Source organism: Cnephaeus nilssonii (genome assembly GCF_951640355.1).
Source record: "Cnephaeus nilssonii genome assembly, chromosome: 15".
Taxonomy (NCBI): domain Eukaryota; kingdom Metazoa; phylum Chordata; class Mammalia; order Chiroptera; family Vespertilionidae; genus Cnephaeus; species Cnephaeus nilssonii.
This window is the reverse complement of record NC_137086.1, coordinates 16,165,680-16,186,686: the sequence shown is the minus strand read 5'-3', so window position 1 is coordinate 16,186,686 and position 21,007 is coordinate 16,165,680. Positions and strand designations below refer to the sequence as shown.

General features: G+C 42.8%; 1 protein-coding gene and 1 pseudogene across 5 annotated transcripts in view; one reads left to right on the top strand and one right to left on the bottom strand.

Annotated features, from left to right (window-relative positions):
* Window positions 1-21,007, bottom strand: part of RASGRP3 (RAS guanyl releasing protein 3) — a 108,192-nt gene that overhangs the window by 20,212 nt on the left and 66,973 nt on the right. For 3 of the 4 annotated variants that reach the window (XM_079791918.1, XM_079791920.1, XM_079791919.1), the window contains exons 3-12: window positions 20,625-20,820; window positions 19,530-19,632; window positions 17,739-17,801; window positions 17,089-17,220; window positions 15,735-15,882; window positions 14,103-14,276; window positions 13,384-13,500; window positions 11,069-11,344; window positions 4,945-5,022; window positions 1,456-1,572 (exon numbers count right to left, since the gene is read on the bottom strand). In XM_079791918.1, the coding sequence (XP_079648044.1) occupies window positions 1,456-1,572; window positions 4,945-5,022; window positions 11,069-11,344; window positions 13,384-13,500; window positions 14,103-14,276; window positions 15,735-15,882; window positions 17,089-17,220; window positions 17,739-17,801; window positions 19,530-19,632; window positions 20,625-20,694 (1,278 nt within the window). In that variant the 5' untranslated portion in view covers window positions 20,695-20,820. The remainder of the gene's footprint in view (window positions 1-1,455; window positions 1,573-4,944; window positions 5,023-11,068; window positions 11,345-13,383; window positions 13,501-14,102; window positions 14,277-15,734; window positions 15,883-17,088; window positions 17,221-17,738; window positions 17,802-19,529; window positions 19,633-20,624; window positions 20,821-21,007) is intronic. The other variant, XM_079791921.1, reaches the window with a different exon arrangement.
* On the top strand, window positions 94-605 carry LOC307112064 (nascent polypeptide-associated complex subunit alpha-like; annotated as a pseudogene). Its single transcript has one exon. The product of its transcript is annotated as a nascent polypeptide-associated complex subunit alpha-like (transcript).

Sequence of the window (21,007 nt, the reverse complement as noted above, 5' to 3'; positions counted from 1 at the left end):
AAACAGAAGTGAAGGCATTGAGAACAGCCTGAAATTGTTTAAGATGAGAAGTAATGAGGCTGCTGCTATCTTGGTTCTGTGGTCCCCACAAAGATGTTCAGTGAAGCCACAGAAACCTCCCTGTTACAGAGCAGGAGTTGCTACAGCCCAGGCTGAGACGGGGTCCGGAACAGAGGCTGGCAGTGATGAATCAGTACCAGAGCTGGGCGAACAAGATCCCACACAACAAGCCCAGCTGGCAGCAGCAGCTGAAATCCATGAAGAACCAGCCAGCAAAGCAAAACAGAGGCAAAGCGAAAAGAAGGCATGGAAGGCTATGTCCAAAGGGGGTCTTTGGCAGGTTACAGGGGCTCCTAGGGTCACTATCTGGAAATCTAAGAATATCCTCTTTGTCATCACATAACCAGATGTCTATAAGAGCCCAGCTTCAGAGACCTACACAGTTTTGGAGAAGCCAAGATCCAGGGTTTATCTCGGCAAACACAGATAGAAGCTGCTGAGAAATTCAGAGTTCCAGGTGAAGCTGTCTCAAACATTCAATGAAACAGACTCTAACTGTACAAGAGGAGAGCGAAGAGGAAGAGGTTGATGAAACAGGTGTGTAACTTGAGGGCATTGAATTGGTCATGTCACAAGCAAATGTTTCCATTTTCTCTACTCTGGCGCCGCTACTCCTCTTTCTTTCTTTTTTCTTTTTAAAAGATTGTTATTGATTTCAGAGAGGAAGGGAGAGGAGAGAGAGATAGAAACATCAATGATGAGAGAGAATCATTGATTTGCTGCCTCCTGCATGCCCCCTATTGGGGATCGAGCCCGCAACTCAGGCATGTGCCCTTGACCAGAATCAAACCCAGGACCCTTCAGTCCACAGGCTGACACTCTATCCACTGAGCCAAACCGGTTAGGGCTGCTACTCCTCTTTCTGTATGGATCCAGCTCTGACAGAGCCTTGCCCTTCATTAAGTGATGTTTCTTACCTAGATGGCATTGTGCTGCTGTGTCCCAGATGCCTACAGCAAGAGCAGCTATCCAACTCACACGATCTTTCCCTACTCTCAGGTAGCCAGTGTATGGGGCATGTTATTGTGACCCATGTGGGTTCTGAATGAGTAGATGATCCCAAACAGCCTCTCAAGTTGCAGGGACGATGAGAGAAGTGTCAAGTGCTGGAGAAAGAAAGGAACTGAAAGTAGCTGTGAGTATCTGGGCACGTGAGAACAGACTGACAAGGAGGAGAAAGGGGGCCTTTCTTGGAGACTCTGCCCCAAGAGGCTGATGTCAGGTTGAGCTAAGTGTCTGCTAAATTGATCCTACCTGCACCTGCCCGGGGTGGGGGTTGGGGTGTGTGTGTGCTGTTTTCATGGCCTTCAGTTGATTCCTGGGCAATCAAAGAATATGCTGAAAAGAGAAAGGGGCCTTCGAGTGCTCACTCTTAACACTCCTTCATCCACTTACCTCAACTAATTTCCTTATGTGCTTGTTGATGACTGTGGGGTCTGGCTTTGGCACCACTCCTGAGGCCCACTCCAGGGGCACCACGGGCTTGGTAGGCGTTGTAGGGGAGGTAGGCTGCTGACAGAAAACACACACATTTTTCAACTTTATCGGAGGCCTTGAACAATTAGGACCAGGGACACTGAGAAAGACATATACATTTTGTATATTAGTAATCCCAGTAAAAATTTACATGTGTGCAACACTTAAATATTTTGAAAACAAACATCTTTTATCAATGGAATCTAACCTGTAACGAAATACATGTTGGAATAGTGCATTCTGCTTAGCAGGAACCTAGATTCTATTATTTTAAATGGGAAAAAATAATTGCTCTCCCAGCCCATCCAAAAATCCTATCCAAGTTCCCCAAATATTACAAAAACATCCTTAACGCCCCCATATAACAATCCATACAGATTTCTATATGATACAAACTATATGAAACGCCAGTATCCTAATTCTTTAATACTTGGTGCTAGTGATAAATTAGAAGGTGTGTGCAGTAAGTGCCAGAGGTTGGCTACGTTTATGTCCTTATACTGGCATCTCTCTTAATACACTTAGATTGTTTGTCTAATTATTAGGTCCCTATAGCCCTCTTTTGTGAACTTTCTACACAGGTTTTTCCATATTCTTGCAAGACAGTTTCACTTAGTAATGTGGTGAAGATGTTGATGATAACGCGTAACATGTTTACACAACACAAGTGAAAAACACAATCCTATCGGGAGACAAGCTGTTCTGTTTACATCCTCTCCCTGGGACCCCACATAATGTAAATATTTTGGCTGCTGCACACATGCAAACTTGTACTAACAGGTGTTGTTGTTTTTTTATTTGATACTAAATTGGGGATAAACATTTTTGCAAGAGGAATTTAGGAGTAACTGTACTGATTTAAGGCCCTAAGAATGTTGTGAGGTGGGGGTTGGTGGCATCCTGCGGGCTACCAACAGGACCAAAAATTACCCGCCCTCTGGATACGGCCACTCCCACAGACAGTCACTCATCTGCCCACATTATGGCTCTTTCTAGCAAGCTTTTCATTTCATTGATCTGATGAAGGATGAGCTCACAGTTCCCAAACTGTACAGCAAGGTACCCTGCCCGCAGTACTGCAGAGAACTCAGAGGGGTACTAAAAGATATTTCAAACTTCCAAGGGAAATACAGTGACACCCAGTATTTGTCAGACACCACACAAACTACCGGCTTGAAGTAGTGCACCGGCCACCCATTAGACAATGCCACCTTGCTTTCCGGTCTCGAAGCAAAACGTCAACGTGGAACAAGAAATAAGGGTGGCAGTTTCCAATCTGATTCCAACACTTAAGAAATTGTGCAGAGCCCAAGAGGCACACACATAACCATTGTGGTTATTTAAGAATGAAGTAAAAAACATTTTTATTTCAATATATATGTATTACTTTTTTTTCAATTGGGTACTATGCTGTTAGAACATAGATATTTATTAAGTTGTTTGGACTTACTCTCTAAGTGGGACTGTTAAGTATTTTGTTTGATCTAGAGGTCGTATGAAAAACCAGAGAAACATAGTAAAACACAAAGACCTAGTGAGGCACGAAGGGTCCCACTAAGAACAACAGAAAAAGGTCCTTAGTGGGGCTGGCCGGTGAGTAGGTGAGGTTGGCCAGCACGGGCGGCGAGCACATCAAAGCTACAGGCTCTCAGGAACGCAGTCCTGCCTGCACCTCGCTCTCCTGTGATCAGCACATGTCACACACTAAGCACCCAAGAGGGCAGCATCCCATTAAGAGAGACAGAAAGGGACTGGGACATGTGGTTTATAGGCTCACAGGATTTTTAGCGCGTGGAAGGGGCTTTGAAAGTTTCTCCTTTTGCAAGAAGACCTTCCAATGTTTGAGGGACATGTCTCCCCAAATCGGCAACAACTTGAAATCCTGAAAATAAACTAAAGTGGATCTAAAGAGCACAAAGCAGGCAAGCGTGCTAAAATGGTTGACCCGCCCCTGTTCCCACAAAGGGTGGCGGGGAAATGACGGGCAGCATCCGCGGTAGAAAAAGCACAGACCAGCAGACAGACGGGCATGAGGCCAAATCCCAGATCTCTTTTTTACTAGAGACCTACGCTCACCAGACTTAGTTTCCTCTTGGAGCTAATGAGATAACATGCATATGATGCCCTGCCAGGCATCCAACAACCAACAGGTAGCAGTGCAGGTACCTGGTCATAGGTAAAGGAAGGTGTCGGAGGTGGAGATGCCGTGCGCACAGGTCAGTACAGCCGACCACACCACGGCCAGCTTCACCCCATGAGAGCGATGGAATGAGGAAGGGGCGAACCCTTTCCTCCTCCCTCCACATTAACTTTGCCTTTCTCTCTAGCTGTCTCTTAGTCGTGATAACTTGGGAGAGTCTGGGTCCTCACTCCTCCCCTTGTCTCTGCTGTATCTTCCCACATGACTCGGTTCAGCAGTGTCCCTAGGAGGTGGGCCTCTGGGACTGGCAGGGTGAAGAGCTGATGGCACCATCACCCTCACTAGTTTAAGAACAGATGCTACCAGGTCAGCTGACTCGGACTCATGTGCATGCCCTCCCAGAGCCAGGGAGCGGCGCTCACAGTCATTCTGCCTCTTCCAGCCTCCGGGTGCAGAATCACTGCAGGTATTAGTGGATGGGCAGACTTAGGGCTGGAGTTGCTGCCACAGAGTTCAACCAGGGAGAAGAGGCGCATGAAACCTTTATTAAAAAACTGATCTCAGGATATGGGTATAAGAAGCAAACAGAGTCGCTTTTTCCTTTAACATGCAAACCTCATCCTCATTGTGAATTTCAAATTCACCCAGTTTTTTTTTTGTTGTTTTTTTTTTACCAGTGTAAAACACACTTAAGAGATAGTCCACTTGCCAAAACTGATGAGAAGTGCTCATTCAGTAATGCATTTTCCTCAATCTCATTATGTAATGTTTCTTTACTAAGAGTCAGCCATCAATTAAGTAAGACATCATCAAATGTAATATTAAAATTCTGAGCTGAGTCAATCATTATTAGACTCAGCAAAAGTCGTGGATGATGATCAGGGTATTTAAAATGTATTAAATCTAATTTTATGTTGAATGGGATTTTTTATTAAAAGCCTGGAAGGATCTTAATGATCATTAACGTTAAGATGAGTTATGGTTCACTTTTTTTGGTCCTAAATGTAGGCGAGTTCTTAGATGGGACACAACCCATAGAAGATCAATAGTAACACAGTAATTGCAGATGATGTTCTTCTCTATTAGCCTATGTAAAGAAATACTTCTCAAACTGTCAGGGCTAAGCTGTGTGATTGCTGAAAAGGGAATAATATCGATGTTTAAATTCTTCAATCTTTAGATCACAGAGCACCACTGCAACAGCCAATTACTGTAAATGACAAGCCGCGGTGCTAGGCACTGATTCTCAGAGAGAAGGCAATACCTACCGATTTAGAATTTCTAGGTTCCAGCACCAGTGACAATTTATAAATATCATCTTCTGTGTGATAGAGGTCCAGTGAAAGCTACAAGAAATTAGAATGGATAAATAAATATGTTGGCTCATATTTATTTATTTACCTGAATTGCCCATATACTTTTCAAACGGAATGGTTAAGCCAATGTCTAATAATCTGAGTGAATGCAGAACAGTATGAAGATGGCACGCAGAGGTGGAAAAGGAAATTAAAAAGGAAAAATAAACCTTGTATGGTCATCAGCATCAATATTGCTTTATCTAGACTTGGTCACCTAAAGGTTTTTCCTAAACATAATAAAATGGACTTTACTATGAAATTGCCCCGGCATTATTTCAGATCATGAACAGCCTGCTCACAAAGAATGTGCACTTCATCCACCTTCCCCCGAACAACAGTCACTCTCATCCCCAGGGGCTCTGCCACTTCGCCCGCGAGGACCATCCCCACATCACAAACTAATGCCTTCGGGAACCAGCCACCACATAGAAGAGTGAAGTGGGATGTCTGAAAGGGATTTTTTTTCCAAGAGGATATAAAACTATTTATTGATTACACATGATAATGGATAATACACAAGCTTCATTCCCATCTGTAATTTTATCTGGTTTATATTATTTACCATAATTCAATTTATATTGCATAGGGTGTGCCAACAACCATTAATAACCAAATAAGCTCCATGATCCTACTTGGTGAGCCTGAAAGGAATATTTTGACAGCAATACTGGCATACCAACACCTTATTGGGAAAACAGGTCTTTGCCAGGGTAATTGACTTGGGTGTCTTTCTTGTTAGGTAGACAACAAGGAAAATTTGTGTTAATGAGTGGAATCTGACATTGGATCTCTGGGGCAGGGAAGCCATGGGGAATGGTGTGGTCTCTGACGAATGGGAGGCAGCCACTACTGAGCTAGGACAAACTGTTGTCAGCCTGACAATTGCCATGTCTTCTGGTTTATCAAAAGGAGCCAGAAATCTGGAGTTTTATATGGAATATCCCAATTTTTAAACCCTGGCAACTAATAACAAAAAAAAAATGTTATGATTCCATGTGTGAGCCAAATAAAACGTATCTGCCGTGGGCAGGTGCTTACCAGTTTGTAAAATCCACAATAGAAGACTCAGCTAGTCCCCAAGCCTCATGAAAGTGGCCATGCATCTAGCTTTTCCACCTCTGTAATACCTGTCCCAGCGTGTTGCCTTGCACTGTGAATGCTCCATACAAAGAAGGAAAGCAAATTGATGTCTTCCTTCTGAACTCCTTGTTATTAAGAGTTATATAGTCCACAATATTGCAATAACATGCATGGTGCCAGTTGGGTACTAGAAATATCAAGGGGAATGCTTTGTAAAGATATGATTGTCTAACCACTATGCTGTACACCTGAAACTAATACAAACTAATATCAAATGTAAACTGTAATTGAAAAAAAAAATAAACTAAGTTAACCATGAAATAAATAAAAAAAAAGAGTTGCCCTAGCTGGTTTGGCTCAGTGGATAGAGCGTCAGCCTGTGGACTGAAGCATCCTGGGTTTGATTCTGGTCAAAGGCACATGCCAGGGTTGCGGGCTCGATCCCCAATAGAGGGTGTGCAGAAGGCAGCCAATCAATGATTCTCTCTCATCATTGATGTTTCTCTCTCTCCCTCTCCCTTCCTCTCTGAAATCAATAAAACTATATTTAGAAAAAAAGAGTTAATGAGGACTTTGATGGGCATGCTCCTGTCCTCCTGTCTCTGCCTCTAAAGATTGGTGCTGGAAAGGAGATGACAGCAGGACCAGACATCCAACCAGAAATTCAAATAAGCCACACACCGCGTAGGGGAGATGCTCTCTTGAAAGACACAGAACATCCTTGGGTATTGTCATATATAAAATGGACAGGTATCTGCCCCTATGACGGAAGTGCTTTGTTCTTCTCCCAGTGTTTGCTCCCCACTTATTCATGGCAGTGTGAACCTAGGCAAATCACTAATCTTCTGGAATCTCAGTCTCCTGATCTATAAAATGGAATCATAAATCATAGCTTCCCCCCCACCCCCTGCCACCAGGGCTGTGGCGAAGGTTAAACGAGCTAATATGTGTCCAACAGGGCTTGTTTGGAGGGCCTCACAGATGGGGACGGCAGGGTTCAGTTTCCAGTCAGTGCAGCAGCCAAACGCCACTGTGCTCATCAGTGGCCATACGCTGCCCTCTGGGGACCCTGCCGACTCTCTGCGTTCCCAGCCGTGATCCTGTTCATCTTTTTGGATCTCCTAGGGCCGTGGTTGGCAAACTGCGGCTCGTGAGCCACATGCAGCTCTTTGGCCCCTTGAGTATGGCTCTTCCACAAAATATCACGGCCTGGGCGAGTCTATTTTGAAGAAGTGGCGTTAGAAGAAGTTTAAGTTTAAAAAATTTGTCTCTCAAAAGAAATTTCAATCGTACTGTTGATATTTGGCTCTGTTGACTAATGAGTTTGCCGACCACTGTCCTAGGGGCTTCACAAAGGCCCTGCACAAAAAGACCTGTTCTACTCCCTACCCCATGTTTATAATACAGGCAGCTTGTCAATGGGATTTCAAGAATATGTGCTTGTGTCGAGCTCTTTTAAGTTGGGTTGTTTCTGAAAAATGTTGAGTCACCGTTTCAGGTGGCTGCATTTACGCCAAGCCAATGGGCAAAGGTGGTTGTGGATTCAGTCTGGACGGGAGGACCTGCATGGCTGGGACTGGAGAGCTCTAACATAAGACACACTTGATCATCAAACTATCTCCACTCACCATTTTTGCAACTCTTCTTCTTTTTTTCTTATGAGACTGTAAAACTACAGGGGCTTTCCAGTCATTTGCATAGACTCTGGTAAAAGTATCTGACAGATCTAAAAATATTATGAAAAGCATCCGACTATTTTATGTGCCATGAAACGAGAAGCGTCAGCTTTTAAAGCTTCTCGCGTGTGAATTGGGACAACAATAAAAAATGTCTTCTCCAGACCTCCCCTGCGGAGAACAGTCCACACCCCAACAGTGGAGCAGTCCTCCTTCCTTCATGCGCCCAGGGCCATTTGGGGGCTAAAGTGACAGTGATAAAAAGTCCCCGCCCTCACAGATTCTGTTCTGCAATCTACTTTTTATAGGTCCGTGAAGAAAGAGAGAGATTACTTAATTTTGACAGATGCAAAATAAAATAAATGCCAACACATTACAGAGTAAATGCCTAGCAGGGTGGGGGGTGGAGAGAGAGAGAGAGAGAGAGAGAGAGAGAGAGAGAGAGAGAGAGAGAGAACGAACCCTGGGATTTAGAAGCTTGCCATTTGCCAGCCTTTTGTCCTTTATAAATCTGAGTTTCTTCATTTGTTACACTTGGGCGCTACATCACAGGGGGCTTGTGCTAAGAAAATGTATGTGCGAAGTGCTGTGAAAACTGTAATCGCTTATTAGAGGAAGTCCATGCATCGCCATGCAGCCTATTGCCCAGAGCAGGCAGTTAGTGATTATGGACTAACTTAAGACTTTTCACTTTCTATTTTCCAGGGCTCTCAGTCACAACTCGCTGCGAGCCAAGTTCAGAAGCAGTCACTTCAGGTAGAAATGTAATCTAGAGTCTTGGGGCAAAATGAATTGCCCTTTCAAGGATGCACTTTCAGACACCTCACATGCACTAGGGTAGCTGCGGTCAGTCCTACGGTTCTAGTCCCACCAGGGAGGCGCTTCATGACATGCTCACTGGGCTCTGGGGGACACACGCGGGAGTCTCCTCGATCCTCATTCTGAGATTAATCCTCCTGTGGCAGAAAGAATGCATGTGTATCCCAGTTCATTGAGCTTTCTCCTTGGTTGTGAAGAGAGACAAAGGATCTTGGCTTTAAATAGAAACTGGCTTGATGATGTGTGTTCACATGAGGGACTGTGCCATCTATCCCAATGAGTCTCTGGGCTGGAATCACTCAATCACATTGACACTTGGCTCCTTATTCTCAAGGCCCCACCATTCCTCACATCTAGAATTCTAGAAGTTTAGAGCTGGGAGACCTCACAAATGAACACAAAATCCTTTTGGAAAAATCCAACGTCAAGGCTCGTTAGCAAGGAGGCAGGGCTCAAAGGTAGATTTTCCTTCTAGGATCTTGCCGCTACACTCTACTGTGTAACACTGCCATTACTAAGTGTTATACGGTGCATGTTGGCATCCAAGTTTTCCTTCTATGAGAGAGAGAGAGAGAGAGAGAGAGAGAGAGAGAGAGAAGGGGGGCGGGGCATCTTTTTCTTTTTTCTTTTCTTCCTAGCAAAAGGAGTTATTTCTTAGCTTTTCTTTCTACAGGTCAGATTTTTGATTTGCATCCCAAAAGTTTTAAGTCACCAATCCTTCTATATTTCTCTAAAGGTGTGTCGTGTTGTTGTGATGTTGCTTGCTGCATTTATAACTCAAACGTAATGTCCCTACTCCATCATTGACTTTTGCCTGCATGAGAAACTGGCTTAAGTGTAGGCATCTGCTCTGTGACATTCTCCTCCACCCCATGGAGACAACCCAGGCTGGGACAGGTGAAACGTAGGCCAGTCTGCAGACATCACCTGTGTCTGTGGGTTTGTAGTCTGTTGGAAGGTGCCAGTCTGGGCACTTATTCATGGAAACAGATTTACAAGGCAAATGATGAATACTAGTAAACGCAGGTGCCTAGATTATTGTGAGGTTTCCCCCCTTCCTCCAATAGAGAACGTCTGTGTGTTTACTATTTGTCACACAAACTCAACCCCAAGAGATTTGTGTTTCTGTGTGTTGGCTACTTCTGCTTTATACTAAGGGTGCAGCTGGCATCATTTTGTACACTTAGGGTTTCTCCTCTTTGGTAAATAATTATGTGCTCTAGGAACAGTTGTGGAGAAGGTCTGGGTACCACACTCTATTCCAGTGTTGCAGTCGTAGGGGATTTAGGCTCTCAGAACTTCAGACAGGGTATTGTTTTTATTTTCCACGGCCAATTAAAGGAAAAGAGTCAATTCAATATTGCAGCCAAGTTTCAGATGCTACAGTGTTAAAAGCTTTTACAGAGAAGTTGCTTAGCAAGGGTGAGATCATTTAGATCAGCTTTGTCCCCCTGACCAAGAGGCAGCCAATGGGAAAAGTTCTCTTCTATACACCCGTTGTGTCTAAAGGTGCTAGGATCCAGACACCAGCTAAAGGTGTGTGTCACAAATGCCCTAAAATATGAATGGTAGGTGAACTTCTGTCTGACCTCCATCATTACTAAGTACAGCACTTTATTCACCTATTGAGCTCCTAAATATGCCAGGTTTTGTGAAAGGTGCTGGGGACATGTGATGTATAAGTCAGGTAAACAGGGGGGAAAAGTCTAATGCTGAGGGATACCTCCTATAGGTAAGAAGGCATAGAGTACAAGGGCAACACATGCGATGGATGCATTAGTGCTTTGGAGGGGAACAGAGAATGCACCAGAAAAATAGACACTTTTGGATTGGGGCTAATCACAGGGGTGGGTAGGGAAGGGGTTTTCCAAGAAAGTGCAAGGCCAGGAAGCAGAGGCAGCAGCTCATGGTGGAAAGTATAAGAAGTCCACTATCCCTCAAAGGCTGCTGTGATGCGGGGCTGCATGATAACAAACAAGGCTAGCCTGAGAGTTAGAACATGAGTCCTGAAGGGCTTCCGGTGTCAGGCTGGGAACTGCATCTAGGGTTTGGGGGAGACTGGTGGTGAGGGCAGATCACAAAGGAGGTCCTTGCATTGCTCCAGGCCTCGCCAACAGCCATGAGGATAAAGAAAAGCAGTGAGTGTAGGGCACAGAGAAGGAGGTGATTTATTACAGGAGTGTGATGAAGGAGAGGGAGGGGCTGAAGGCCGCCCAGGAGGGCCTCTCTAAGAATGCTAGAAACTGGAGCTGCAGGTGCAGAAACTGGGCCTTAAGTCATGTGGTTATGGCTATGGGATCCCCTCCCCTCATCTTTTGAGAGTTCTCCCTGTCTACTGACCGGGAGTTCAACCCTACCCTCTGCACCCCCAGTGAATTGCAGGCACAGTTTTTTCTGCATCCCCTGGGACGTAAGGGGCAGAAGAGTTATTAGCACACACCCCAGTCCCTTGGACTCACCGTGAGCAGGTTGATCAAATCCATGTTGGGCTCTAAGTGGTGGGAGGCATTCTGCAGGGAGACCAGTTCACTCAGGGTGACGGAGAGCTGGTGCATTTTCACAATGTTCACTTTGTTCTCCTCCGTCCAGTCTGGGAAAATGACATGGACTGCTATCAAGTCTTTCAAGTGCACACCAAGGATGGGGATTTTGAAGCCCTCGCAGTCGGCAAAGGCCTTGCGGTAATTGCAGTAATTGCCGTTGGAGGAGACCAGCTCTGTCATTTCATTCCAGTTCTGGGAACAGATGGAAAAGAAGAATTTTCAGACAGCCTTCCCATCTGCCCATCCCCAGGCCCGCAGTGTGTGGCTAGGAAATTCCTCGGCTACTGAGAGAAGTATCCATTGCACCAATGTTGATACAAGGAAATGTTAAACAGGAACAAGAAAAATGTCCTAGGAGTTGGACAGCCTGTTCCATTCTGCTACAACATGCAAATAGCCCACACCTCCGCCTACCTATTAGGGAAGCTGGGATGTTAAATATCATGTCTATATATGTATTTTATAATGAATGAAAATATTACGGTCTATAAATACATGCATGTATTATGTTATATTTAAGTATGTAAATATTAAAATTTCCTAGTTATTCCAAGAAAGTTGCATTTGAGATATATTACGTGAAGATTAATCTGGGACAGTATGGGGTAGGAAATGTCACACTGAGGTGTGAGACAGCTGTGGTTTTGAACTCTGCCACTCACAGGGTGACCCTGACCAAGTCACTTCACTTTTTAGGGCCTCAGTTCCCTTTTCTATAAGAAAGAGGAGTTCAAATAAGTAATTTTTAAGACACACTGGTGGTACCTAGCCTCTTTGAGCCTCTGTTGGATTCATATTCTTCACCAGGGGAATGTCTGCAATCATGCCAACATTAAAAACTTTTAATAAAAAAATATGTTTTGCTCTTTATTTGAAATTCAGTACAAAGCTAAAGGAAAATGAAACACATAATGAGCCCTATCATACTTGGAGTGAGTGCAGTGCCTGAGGTCAGACACCAGTGCTCTGTGGTCTACATCCTCCTGTTTATATGGACAAGTTATTGTTGGTTGCCTAACAGCAACCAGACTTTCCTAACAGACCCTAATTTTCATCAGTCTACTCTTTCCCAAAGCAGCCATGTGACTCAGAGGGAGCTGTTTCCATCCCTAGGTCCAAGGATGGGTTCTGATTTACCATTATCATGACTCCACCCCTCTGGTTTGTGATTGGTTCAGAAACACAGAGTGAAGCCAATCCGTACACTGTATTCCTCTGGCAACTGTTATTGGTCCAGAAGTAGACATATGACTTGAGATGGTCCAATCTGTCTAAAAAGAAGGTCTTTAATTCCACAGGGGCAGAGCTAACTAAAGAAATGTTCTCTGTCTCCACCTTTCATGAACAAGAGAGTTTAATTTTCTGCATTGATGAGTCAACAAAACAAAACAAAATAAAAACTGATACTCAGAGGAAGGCAGTACATCAGCCAAAGCTCTGATCAGACCATGCCTGAAGTCCAGTCAGCTTTGCCTCTGGACTTCCAGGTATGCGAGAAGATGATCTATTTCCTTATTGTTTAAGCCATTTCAAGAGTTTTAAAAAACTTAACAACTGAAAGTGTCCTTACTGATACAGCAAAGTATACTCTTACGAGGAAATCTCTTCAGAAGAAGGAAATGTTTCTTTTTGTTCAGTAAGGAAAAATATTATTATAGATACCTGGAAATAAATATGGCAGAAAGCTTGATTTGGGAAGTAATCATTTAAAAAAAATACACTTTTACTCCTGAAAAATCAGCAATAAATCTGAGGAGTTTCTAGACAAGGCCTATGTCTCTCGCTTCCATTGCATCTTCTGCTGAGTTGACACAGTGCCATGAGTAGAGCAGGTGTTCAATGACTTCCTTTGAGGAGGGGAGGATAGGGATGATTTCTGTCTTATTCGCCTTGTAGTCCCTGATTGTATCACAGTGCCTATCACATGGGAAGCACCAAATACATATTTGTTGAATATTTACAACTACAATATGTAATGGTAATCAAGGTACTCTTACCCCGACACTTGCCACCACCTCCAACCTGTTTTCTAGGTGGCATGTCTATTCCCTTCCTATTTCACCCCCCCCCTATTCCACCCCCCTATTTCACCCCCCATGGGTTACATGTGTAACCCACCATTGTCTAAGAAGAAAACACTCCCCTCCCAGTGACATTTGTTGAGAGTATCCTACCCCTAAACAGTTTACGAATGACTTTTTTACTTGGGATTAGCATCCAAGCCACTGTACCTTGGTAACTTCTGAAGAAAGATGAGAATGGGTCTCTTTGAGGCGTGAAATGGAGCTATGACTAAGGCCTCCCACCACTGCCATCAGGGTGTTAAAGTTTTTGAGCTGAAGGAGCTTCTGCAACATAAAATGTCAACATCAATACTTTCTAACAATTTTTGAATTCTTCTGTGCTTTCTGAATTACAGGTGAATGCATACACAATTTGATAACAAGGACATAGGACAAATAATTTATAATGAAGTGCAAATAAAATCCATTAGGAAAATATATCAATCATTGCACAGAAAAATAGTGCTTTCAGGTATTGGCAATTAAAAGCAATCTTCTTGCATGAGAGAAGTATGATTTGTTCATTAAACATGTATGAGTTGCCCTGACTGGTTTGGCTCAGTGGATAGAGCGTCGGCCTGCAGACTCAAGGGTTCCAGGTTTGATTCTGGTTAAGGGCATGTGCCTTGGTTGCGGGCACATCCCAGTAGGGGGTGTGCAGGAGGCAGCTGATCAATATTTCTCTCTCATCGATGTTTCTAACTCTCTATCCCTCTCCCTTCCTCTCTGTAAAAAATCAATAAAATATATTTTAAAGAAACATGTATGAGTAGTTTAATTGCCCTTTATATTATGAACCCCAAGTTTTCCCAACAACTTTTCTCAATAGAGTGCATGGACATCTAGAATGCTGTAAGAACTCCAGTCTCATAACCATATGTACATACCTTGGCAACATTGATAAACTTTGTGATGACTTCTGCTCTTTGCTGGGGGGTTGGTTTGCTCAGAACCATCAACTGGACCCACTTAGAGATTCCATTAAATAAAGCAATAGATCTCTCCAAGGTCGGGTTATTCTCCAGGCAGCCATGGATGACATAGCTTTGGTAATCAGTAAACTAGTAAAAGAGACTTTGAATTATAATGTAGTCTTTGCAAAATGGGAAATTAGAATGTTGCATGAAAGAGGTGATATATTGTTTTATTATAGCACAATGATTTCTTCCATTTCACATTTTAGTGGCATCTTATACGTTTAAACACACATGTAGCTTTAACATGTTATTTGGCTGTATTTCAATCCCCAACACAGACATACACGCATTACTAGTACACATGATGGTGTTGGTGGGGTGAGGAAGGGGTAAGACTCCAAGTCACATTCCAGTGAAACCTAAAATTGCTGGGTCATAATATTCACCTGGAGCATTTGCTAAAATAGGGGTTTCTGGGAACGCTCCAGACCTAAAGGGTCATTATCTTCGGAGAAAGAACCTCAGAATCTCCATTTTTCACCCACAACTGGTGATTCCAATGGTTAGGTAAGTTTGAGATAAAAAGGCATACATTAAAAAGGAGGAAATGCATATAAATATAATGATTTCAAACGTTATCAATGTTTTATTTTTCCAGGAAAAAAAATAGTAATTGAAGTAAGACAGCTCTTTAGTAAAACAGACACATTTTCAGAAAATCAGCATGGATGTTGTCAAATACATATGAGCCTTCTGTCATATAAACAGTGTAGGGGTTTCCTCTTATAGCCTGCCTGCCGGGGGTCAGTAAAAGGGCCTCTCCAAGTAGGATTGCTTAGTGAAAAGAATCGGTCTTTCAGAAATCCATATTTCTAACCTCATGTTCTTCTTTGCAAGGAATAATGTAATTCATTCCCTGGCATCTTGGGAAAGAAGGAGGAGGAGTGACCGCCGCCCCAGAGCTTGGTGAGAGAGACAAAGGCTGCTTGTAACCAACCAACCGTTGTGGAAATATTATCATAACAAGTGGGCAGTGAGTAGGTAGCTAGTAAGAGACCACAGTCCAAAGCGAGAAAAGGGTAGAGAAGGAAAGCTATCAAGACAGAGTAGGAAAGACATGCTTAATTCAGGATCTCCATCCCTGGAAAACAAATACTCCGATGCTGAGATTCTCCTCAAAGCCTACAATTCCTATTTTCAACCTACACCCATAATTAGGCATTTATACAAATCCCAACCTAAATAAATATTTCTCCCCCCAAACAGAGGGCCTAGCGAAATACGTTCACTGGGGAGAAGCCAACAGACCTAAATAAACCTTGAATGGTTATATCGGCACTGGGTATTCAGAAAGTCGTGCTTTCATCCCATGAAAGGGGACATTGAAAATACAGCAGCAGAAATATAGCTCCCGCACCATAAAATAAAGACAGGATAATATTTACTTTTGGTGGAAAGGGATTGTTCCTGTGAATTAAGGGCACTTTTCCAATAGAACACAGTGACAGAGGCTGCCAACACGTCAGAGTATGAAAACGCGGCTCTTAGGAAAGTTGGCATGGAGGTTGTTATCCTTGGAAGAATAAATGTCAAATTTCTTACTGAGATCCTTCGAAAAGATTTATGCTCCAGAAAAGTGAGGTGCTCAGCCAACTCAATGGGCTCCAGATGGTCAAACAGCAGACAGGCTTTTCCCTTCTTGGATACTTTTTTCCTCTGTGTGACTCTTCTCATCCAATCATAGGACGGTCTAGAAAAGAGGAGTGAGTCTGGTCAGCGTGCCGCAAGCCTGTTTCCTTCAATGGAGGTTATTAACCTATTGACTCTGTAACTCTTGGTCTGCCTCCAGGGGCTTGTGCAAAATACACGCCCGGTCCTGGGTATTGGAAGAGAAAACCACTGACCCATCGCCAGTAGAACATAAACTTTGAGTTGTTTTCCCAGACAGGGTGGATTTGCACTGATCCATCCAGAATCTCTCACTTGGTCTTTCTGGTGGCCAGTAAGGTTTGGATCATAAGGGAGAGGTCAGGACTAGGTCTATAAATTTGGGAGTTAATCAATATATAGGTAGTGACTTAAGGCACATGGGGATCACTAGAAACTGGTTCTCACACTTTGGCAAGATAGGGATCATCAGAAAAGTTTGTTATAAAGAGAGAGGTCTGACTTCATTGCCAGAGATTCTGATTTACTGGGAATGAACCTGAATAATTGTCTGGATTTTTAACAATATCCCGAATGATTCTCGGATCACTCTTGAAGAAGTATTGTAGGAAAATAGAGAACACATATTTGCAAGATGGAAACCCATACTTAGGGTCATAAAATAGTTTTATCTGTGCAAAGTGAACTGGTTGATATAAAACACCATCCTAATTAACACCACGTTCCTAATAACTGAGCTAACTAGTTCATGGTACAACTATGGTCAACATTTGTACAGCCTCAGGCTGACCTCAGAAGCACCATGGTACAGGGCTTCTCAAACTTGAATGAGCATATTAATCACTTGGGGATCTTAATCAAGTAGAGTTTCTAATTCGGCAGGTTTAGGGTGAGGCCTGAGAGTCGGCATTTCTATTGAGCTCCCACACGATGCCAATGCTGCCTATCCAGAGACCACACTATGAGTGGCAAGGGCGTAGGGGACATTCACTACGTTTAGAAAATACTGAGCATTTATATGTGCCAAATGCTTTTACCTACTACCTTATGTACTGACTGGATGCTCATAATAACTCTATGAGAAAGGTACGACTCCCATTTTACAAATAAAGAAATGGAAGCTGGGAGAGATGAATTAGGTGCAATGGTGCTCACTGCAGCAAAACTTTCTTGAAGAAGCACACCTTGATTCTGAAATGGCATGGACTGAGGTCTAGTGAGGTCGTCACCAGTCCCTCCCCCGAACAGAGGACTCATCATGTTTGAAAGAAGCTTGAGCCACTCTTACATGCTGGATATGTCAATGAGGCTGACATGTTTTTCATATCCTAGTTGACTAGCTACTTCTCGGAATTCTTCGGTCATGCGGATCAAACCAAGGTCCAAATTAAACTCTGCAGGAAATTTCAGAATCCAGTACCTGAAAGGCATCAAATATGTTTGACAACTAGAGGATTTAAAGCTGGACCTTTGTGTAAACTATAGTATCATTTTACAGATTACATTCAACAGAGAATTTAGGACCACACCCCAATTAGCAATCTCCTATCCCCCCCCATCACATTGAGTCTCACCCTTTCCCTTCAATCAAGGACCCAAATCCAGTCCCACACTGAGCCCCTCTTTCTGACTCTCTCCAGAAGGAAACCCTTCTAGACTCATGGCAAGTAGGTGGGAATGTGCATGGTGAAGGAGTAGAAAAAAAGAATTCACTCTCAGGGCTGTTTTCATCCCCTAATCACATTTGCCACTGCTTGAGCTCTAGTTCCAAAGAAAGATAAATTCGACCCCCAAGAACAGAGGAGAGCCAATTTTAGCAAAATCAACAAAGGGGAATCTGAGTCAGTTTCATTGTCAAACCAGGTCTGCCTCTTGGGGGAAAGGAGTGTCAACCAGAAGCAGACACTACAAGACAATTAAATTTGTAAGTATATTTACCTCATGAAGTAGCAGATCTTTAATCGAAATTCATCACAGCTTTCTCCACTGGCATTTCGATACGTACACCCGTTAAAGAAAAGCTCCTTGCAATATGTTTCCTTTGCAGACACCTGCAGCTTTGATCAATGTAGATGAATTCCTGATAAGAGGGCCACACTGGGGACCTTTGGCTTATGTGGGTGTTCAAATGGGGAGAGGAGTGTGTTCTGATGATGTCAGCACTGAATAGTTTATTGCTCTGGGATGTCCTTTTTTGGTCGGGAAGAGAAGTCACTTACAAAATTTTATCTTCCTGAGCCCTTACCAAGTGATGACTGTCAACTATAATTACACCTATGCTACCAACTAGATAGCATTTAAAATTGGTAGTACATAGAAGCACCATTTTGGCAAAAAAAAAAAGTCTTATAATTAGAATTAATGCCTTATATATGTACTTTAATTTCTTTAATATTTAAAAATGTCACTGGCAGTTATACTAATACACTGTCTTAACAAATATATACTGAACTCCTGCTATAGGCCAGGCACTGTGGGTATGTAGTAGCTAGTGATCTAAAGGGAGGACAATCTAAAGAAATGTCAGCTCATAGGCAGTTTCAACTGTTATGCAATCGGTACTTTCAGACATTAGGCTGTACTGTGTCTAAATATCCATTTTAATGTGTGTTTCATATTATCAGCGGGCATAATAATGATGAGAATGCTGTTTGGGGCACATTCTTTGGACAGTGTTTGGATCCTGAGGAGAGATGGGACCAGACTGAGACAATTCCATCCATCCTTCCCTGTGGGCTACCCTCAGTAGTGGGACTCTTAGAAATCTTGGGGCACCGGGAACCAGGATCCTGTTCACTTTCAGGGACCTCTGTTCAGGGTGAATGTCCCCTTGTCCTCTCTATCATCCCCTTCTGCCTGAAGGCTGTGGGAGGATGGAGGGGAGAAGTGGAAAGTGGAGGAAGCTGGAAGTAAGCAGGTAGAAGCCCCTCTTGGCCCGGATGACACTCCATGGGCCCGCTCCCTCTCGGGCTCCCCTGCCGTAGGGCTTCTCTCTTACCTGCAGAGCCCCTGGGCTTGAAGCAGGCAGAGACTATAGGAACCAATATTAGCAATTATATGATAACATTAGATATTGGGGGATGAAACGTCCTTATAAATGTGAGACCATTTTCAGTCATTTGGCTTTCAACCATCTTTTAAGTCTGCATTATGTACAACTGATGAACTGCTATAAACCCTTCTAGAATGGTATTTTCCTCTTAAGTCAGAAGGAAACCTGAAATTAACATCAGACAACAAATTACAATAAACCTGCTAGAATGTTCTTTGTATCTTGACAGTAAGGAAAGATGTAAAATCTTAGCTGGTGTTTGTGCCTGAGCCACATCATATTACTTTGGCTGGCATTTCTAAATGTCTAAATCATATTCTCTAGGTCCAACATTTTGCCATTCTAAAAGGGATGAATTAGATCCTGAATTAGTGCCAAATATTCTTTCATTGTACTTACAGCAGAAATGTTAAAGTAGGTTAGAGACATTCAGCCTAGAGCTCCTGTTTCATTTTATATCTAGCGCTTATGTTCAAGTAGAGCCAAAACATCCAGATGGATAGGCAACTATTTGCTCCACCATCCAGATGTTTTGTCTAGATGTCTAAATATATTCACAAAACAGCTGGATAACTGACTAAAGATTATTTATTCATCTTAATTTACTGGCTTTGGTTAGACACTATCTACATAAGTACATAACTTGATTTATGATTATACAGTAGTTGAAAAGATATATGCAGAGAAGTTTTTCTGCCAATTCAGTGGAAGATAAATACCATCGGTGCATCAGTAGAACTATTCTTGGCAAATAACTATTATCCAGCTCTCCATTGTCATCTGTTAAAAAATAAAATGAGATGAGGGGTGAGGAGGTAACAGTACTTCTCTTCTCTTTTCCTAATATCAGTAGAGAAACATTAGTGTCAAAAATTTCTCATAGACTCAATTATCATTTTCCTCCTACTTCTGCTGGTATTTTCTTGCAAGTTAAGTGGGTAGGTTTCACCCTTACTCTGGTTTAGGGCTGCCAGAATTTAGCAAATGAAAATCCAGGACCCTTAGTTAAATCTGAAATAAGGTAAAGCACAAATAATTTCCTAATATAAGTATATCCCATGCATCATTTAGGACATACTTATACTAAAACTGTGGTTTACCTGAAATTCAAATTTAACTGATCATCCTGTATTTTATCTGGCAATCCTACTCTGGTTTAGCTTTTTCGTATAAAATCAATTCAACAAATAACTCGAGTGTGACTCTATTGTGGTAAAGAGAAATCCAAAATGCTGAGGTAGATACATAAACATAAGCATATAGCTGTAAAGTCTATAACCTAGTAGGAGATATAAGACACATATGCAAATAGGGAATGCAGCAGATTGTGCTACCCTCACTTGTCTAAGCCAAAGACCAAGAAGTGATCACAGCAGCATATGCCATGCGTCGTATGAAAGTTACAAAGGACTGTGGGAGGGAACAATCCTGACAGGGGAGATTAGGAATGGTATTATGAACATTGGAGATGGTATCTGCGATGAACCCTGAAGCAGAATTTCAGTGAAAGGGGTATAATAAAGGCATTTAGGTAGAAAGATGCAGAGAATGTTCCAGAATCATTATCTAGACAGTATGGCTAGTGTATTAGCTGTGGGCAGTAAAGGGAAGGAAATGCAGAGAGCAGTGATACTGGGGAGACAGACTGGGTCAAATCAAAAGGCCTTAAGCACCAAGATATGAAGACTGAATTCTGCTCTACAGCAACACTTGCCTCTGACTAGGAGGAAGTGATAGTATCAAGATATACAAAGGGGAGAAAAGACTCATACCAAACATCTCAATGCAAGTGCTCAGCAGTTCGTCTAATGTTGCTGCTTTCCCAAGTCCACTGGACCCCATGGTTATTTAGCCGTTGTCAAAAAACTAGAGACATTTTCAGCATCACACAGACCATCTCCATAATCATGCAAGTTGGTGATGTTTGTGCCTCGTGGTGGTCTCTGTCCTTAGTTATACTTCAAGGCTCTAAAGAAAAAGAAAGTTATCAGACCAGAGTTCAGACCCCATTAAAGCATCACTTTCCTACCCAAAAAGCTAATTGCTTTCATCAACTGTATCTTTCTACAGGAGAAATATCAACGTCAATGATGGCAAAATGTTTGCTAAGCTATCCCTTATCATGTATGATGCTCTGAGACTACAGAGATGTTCT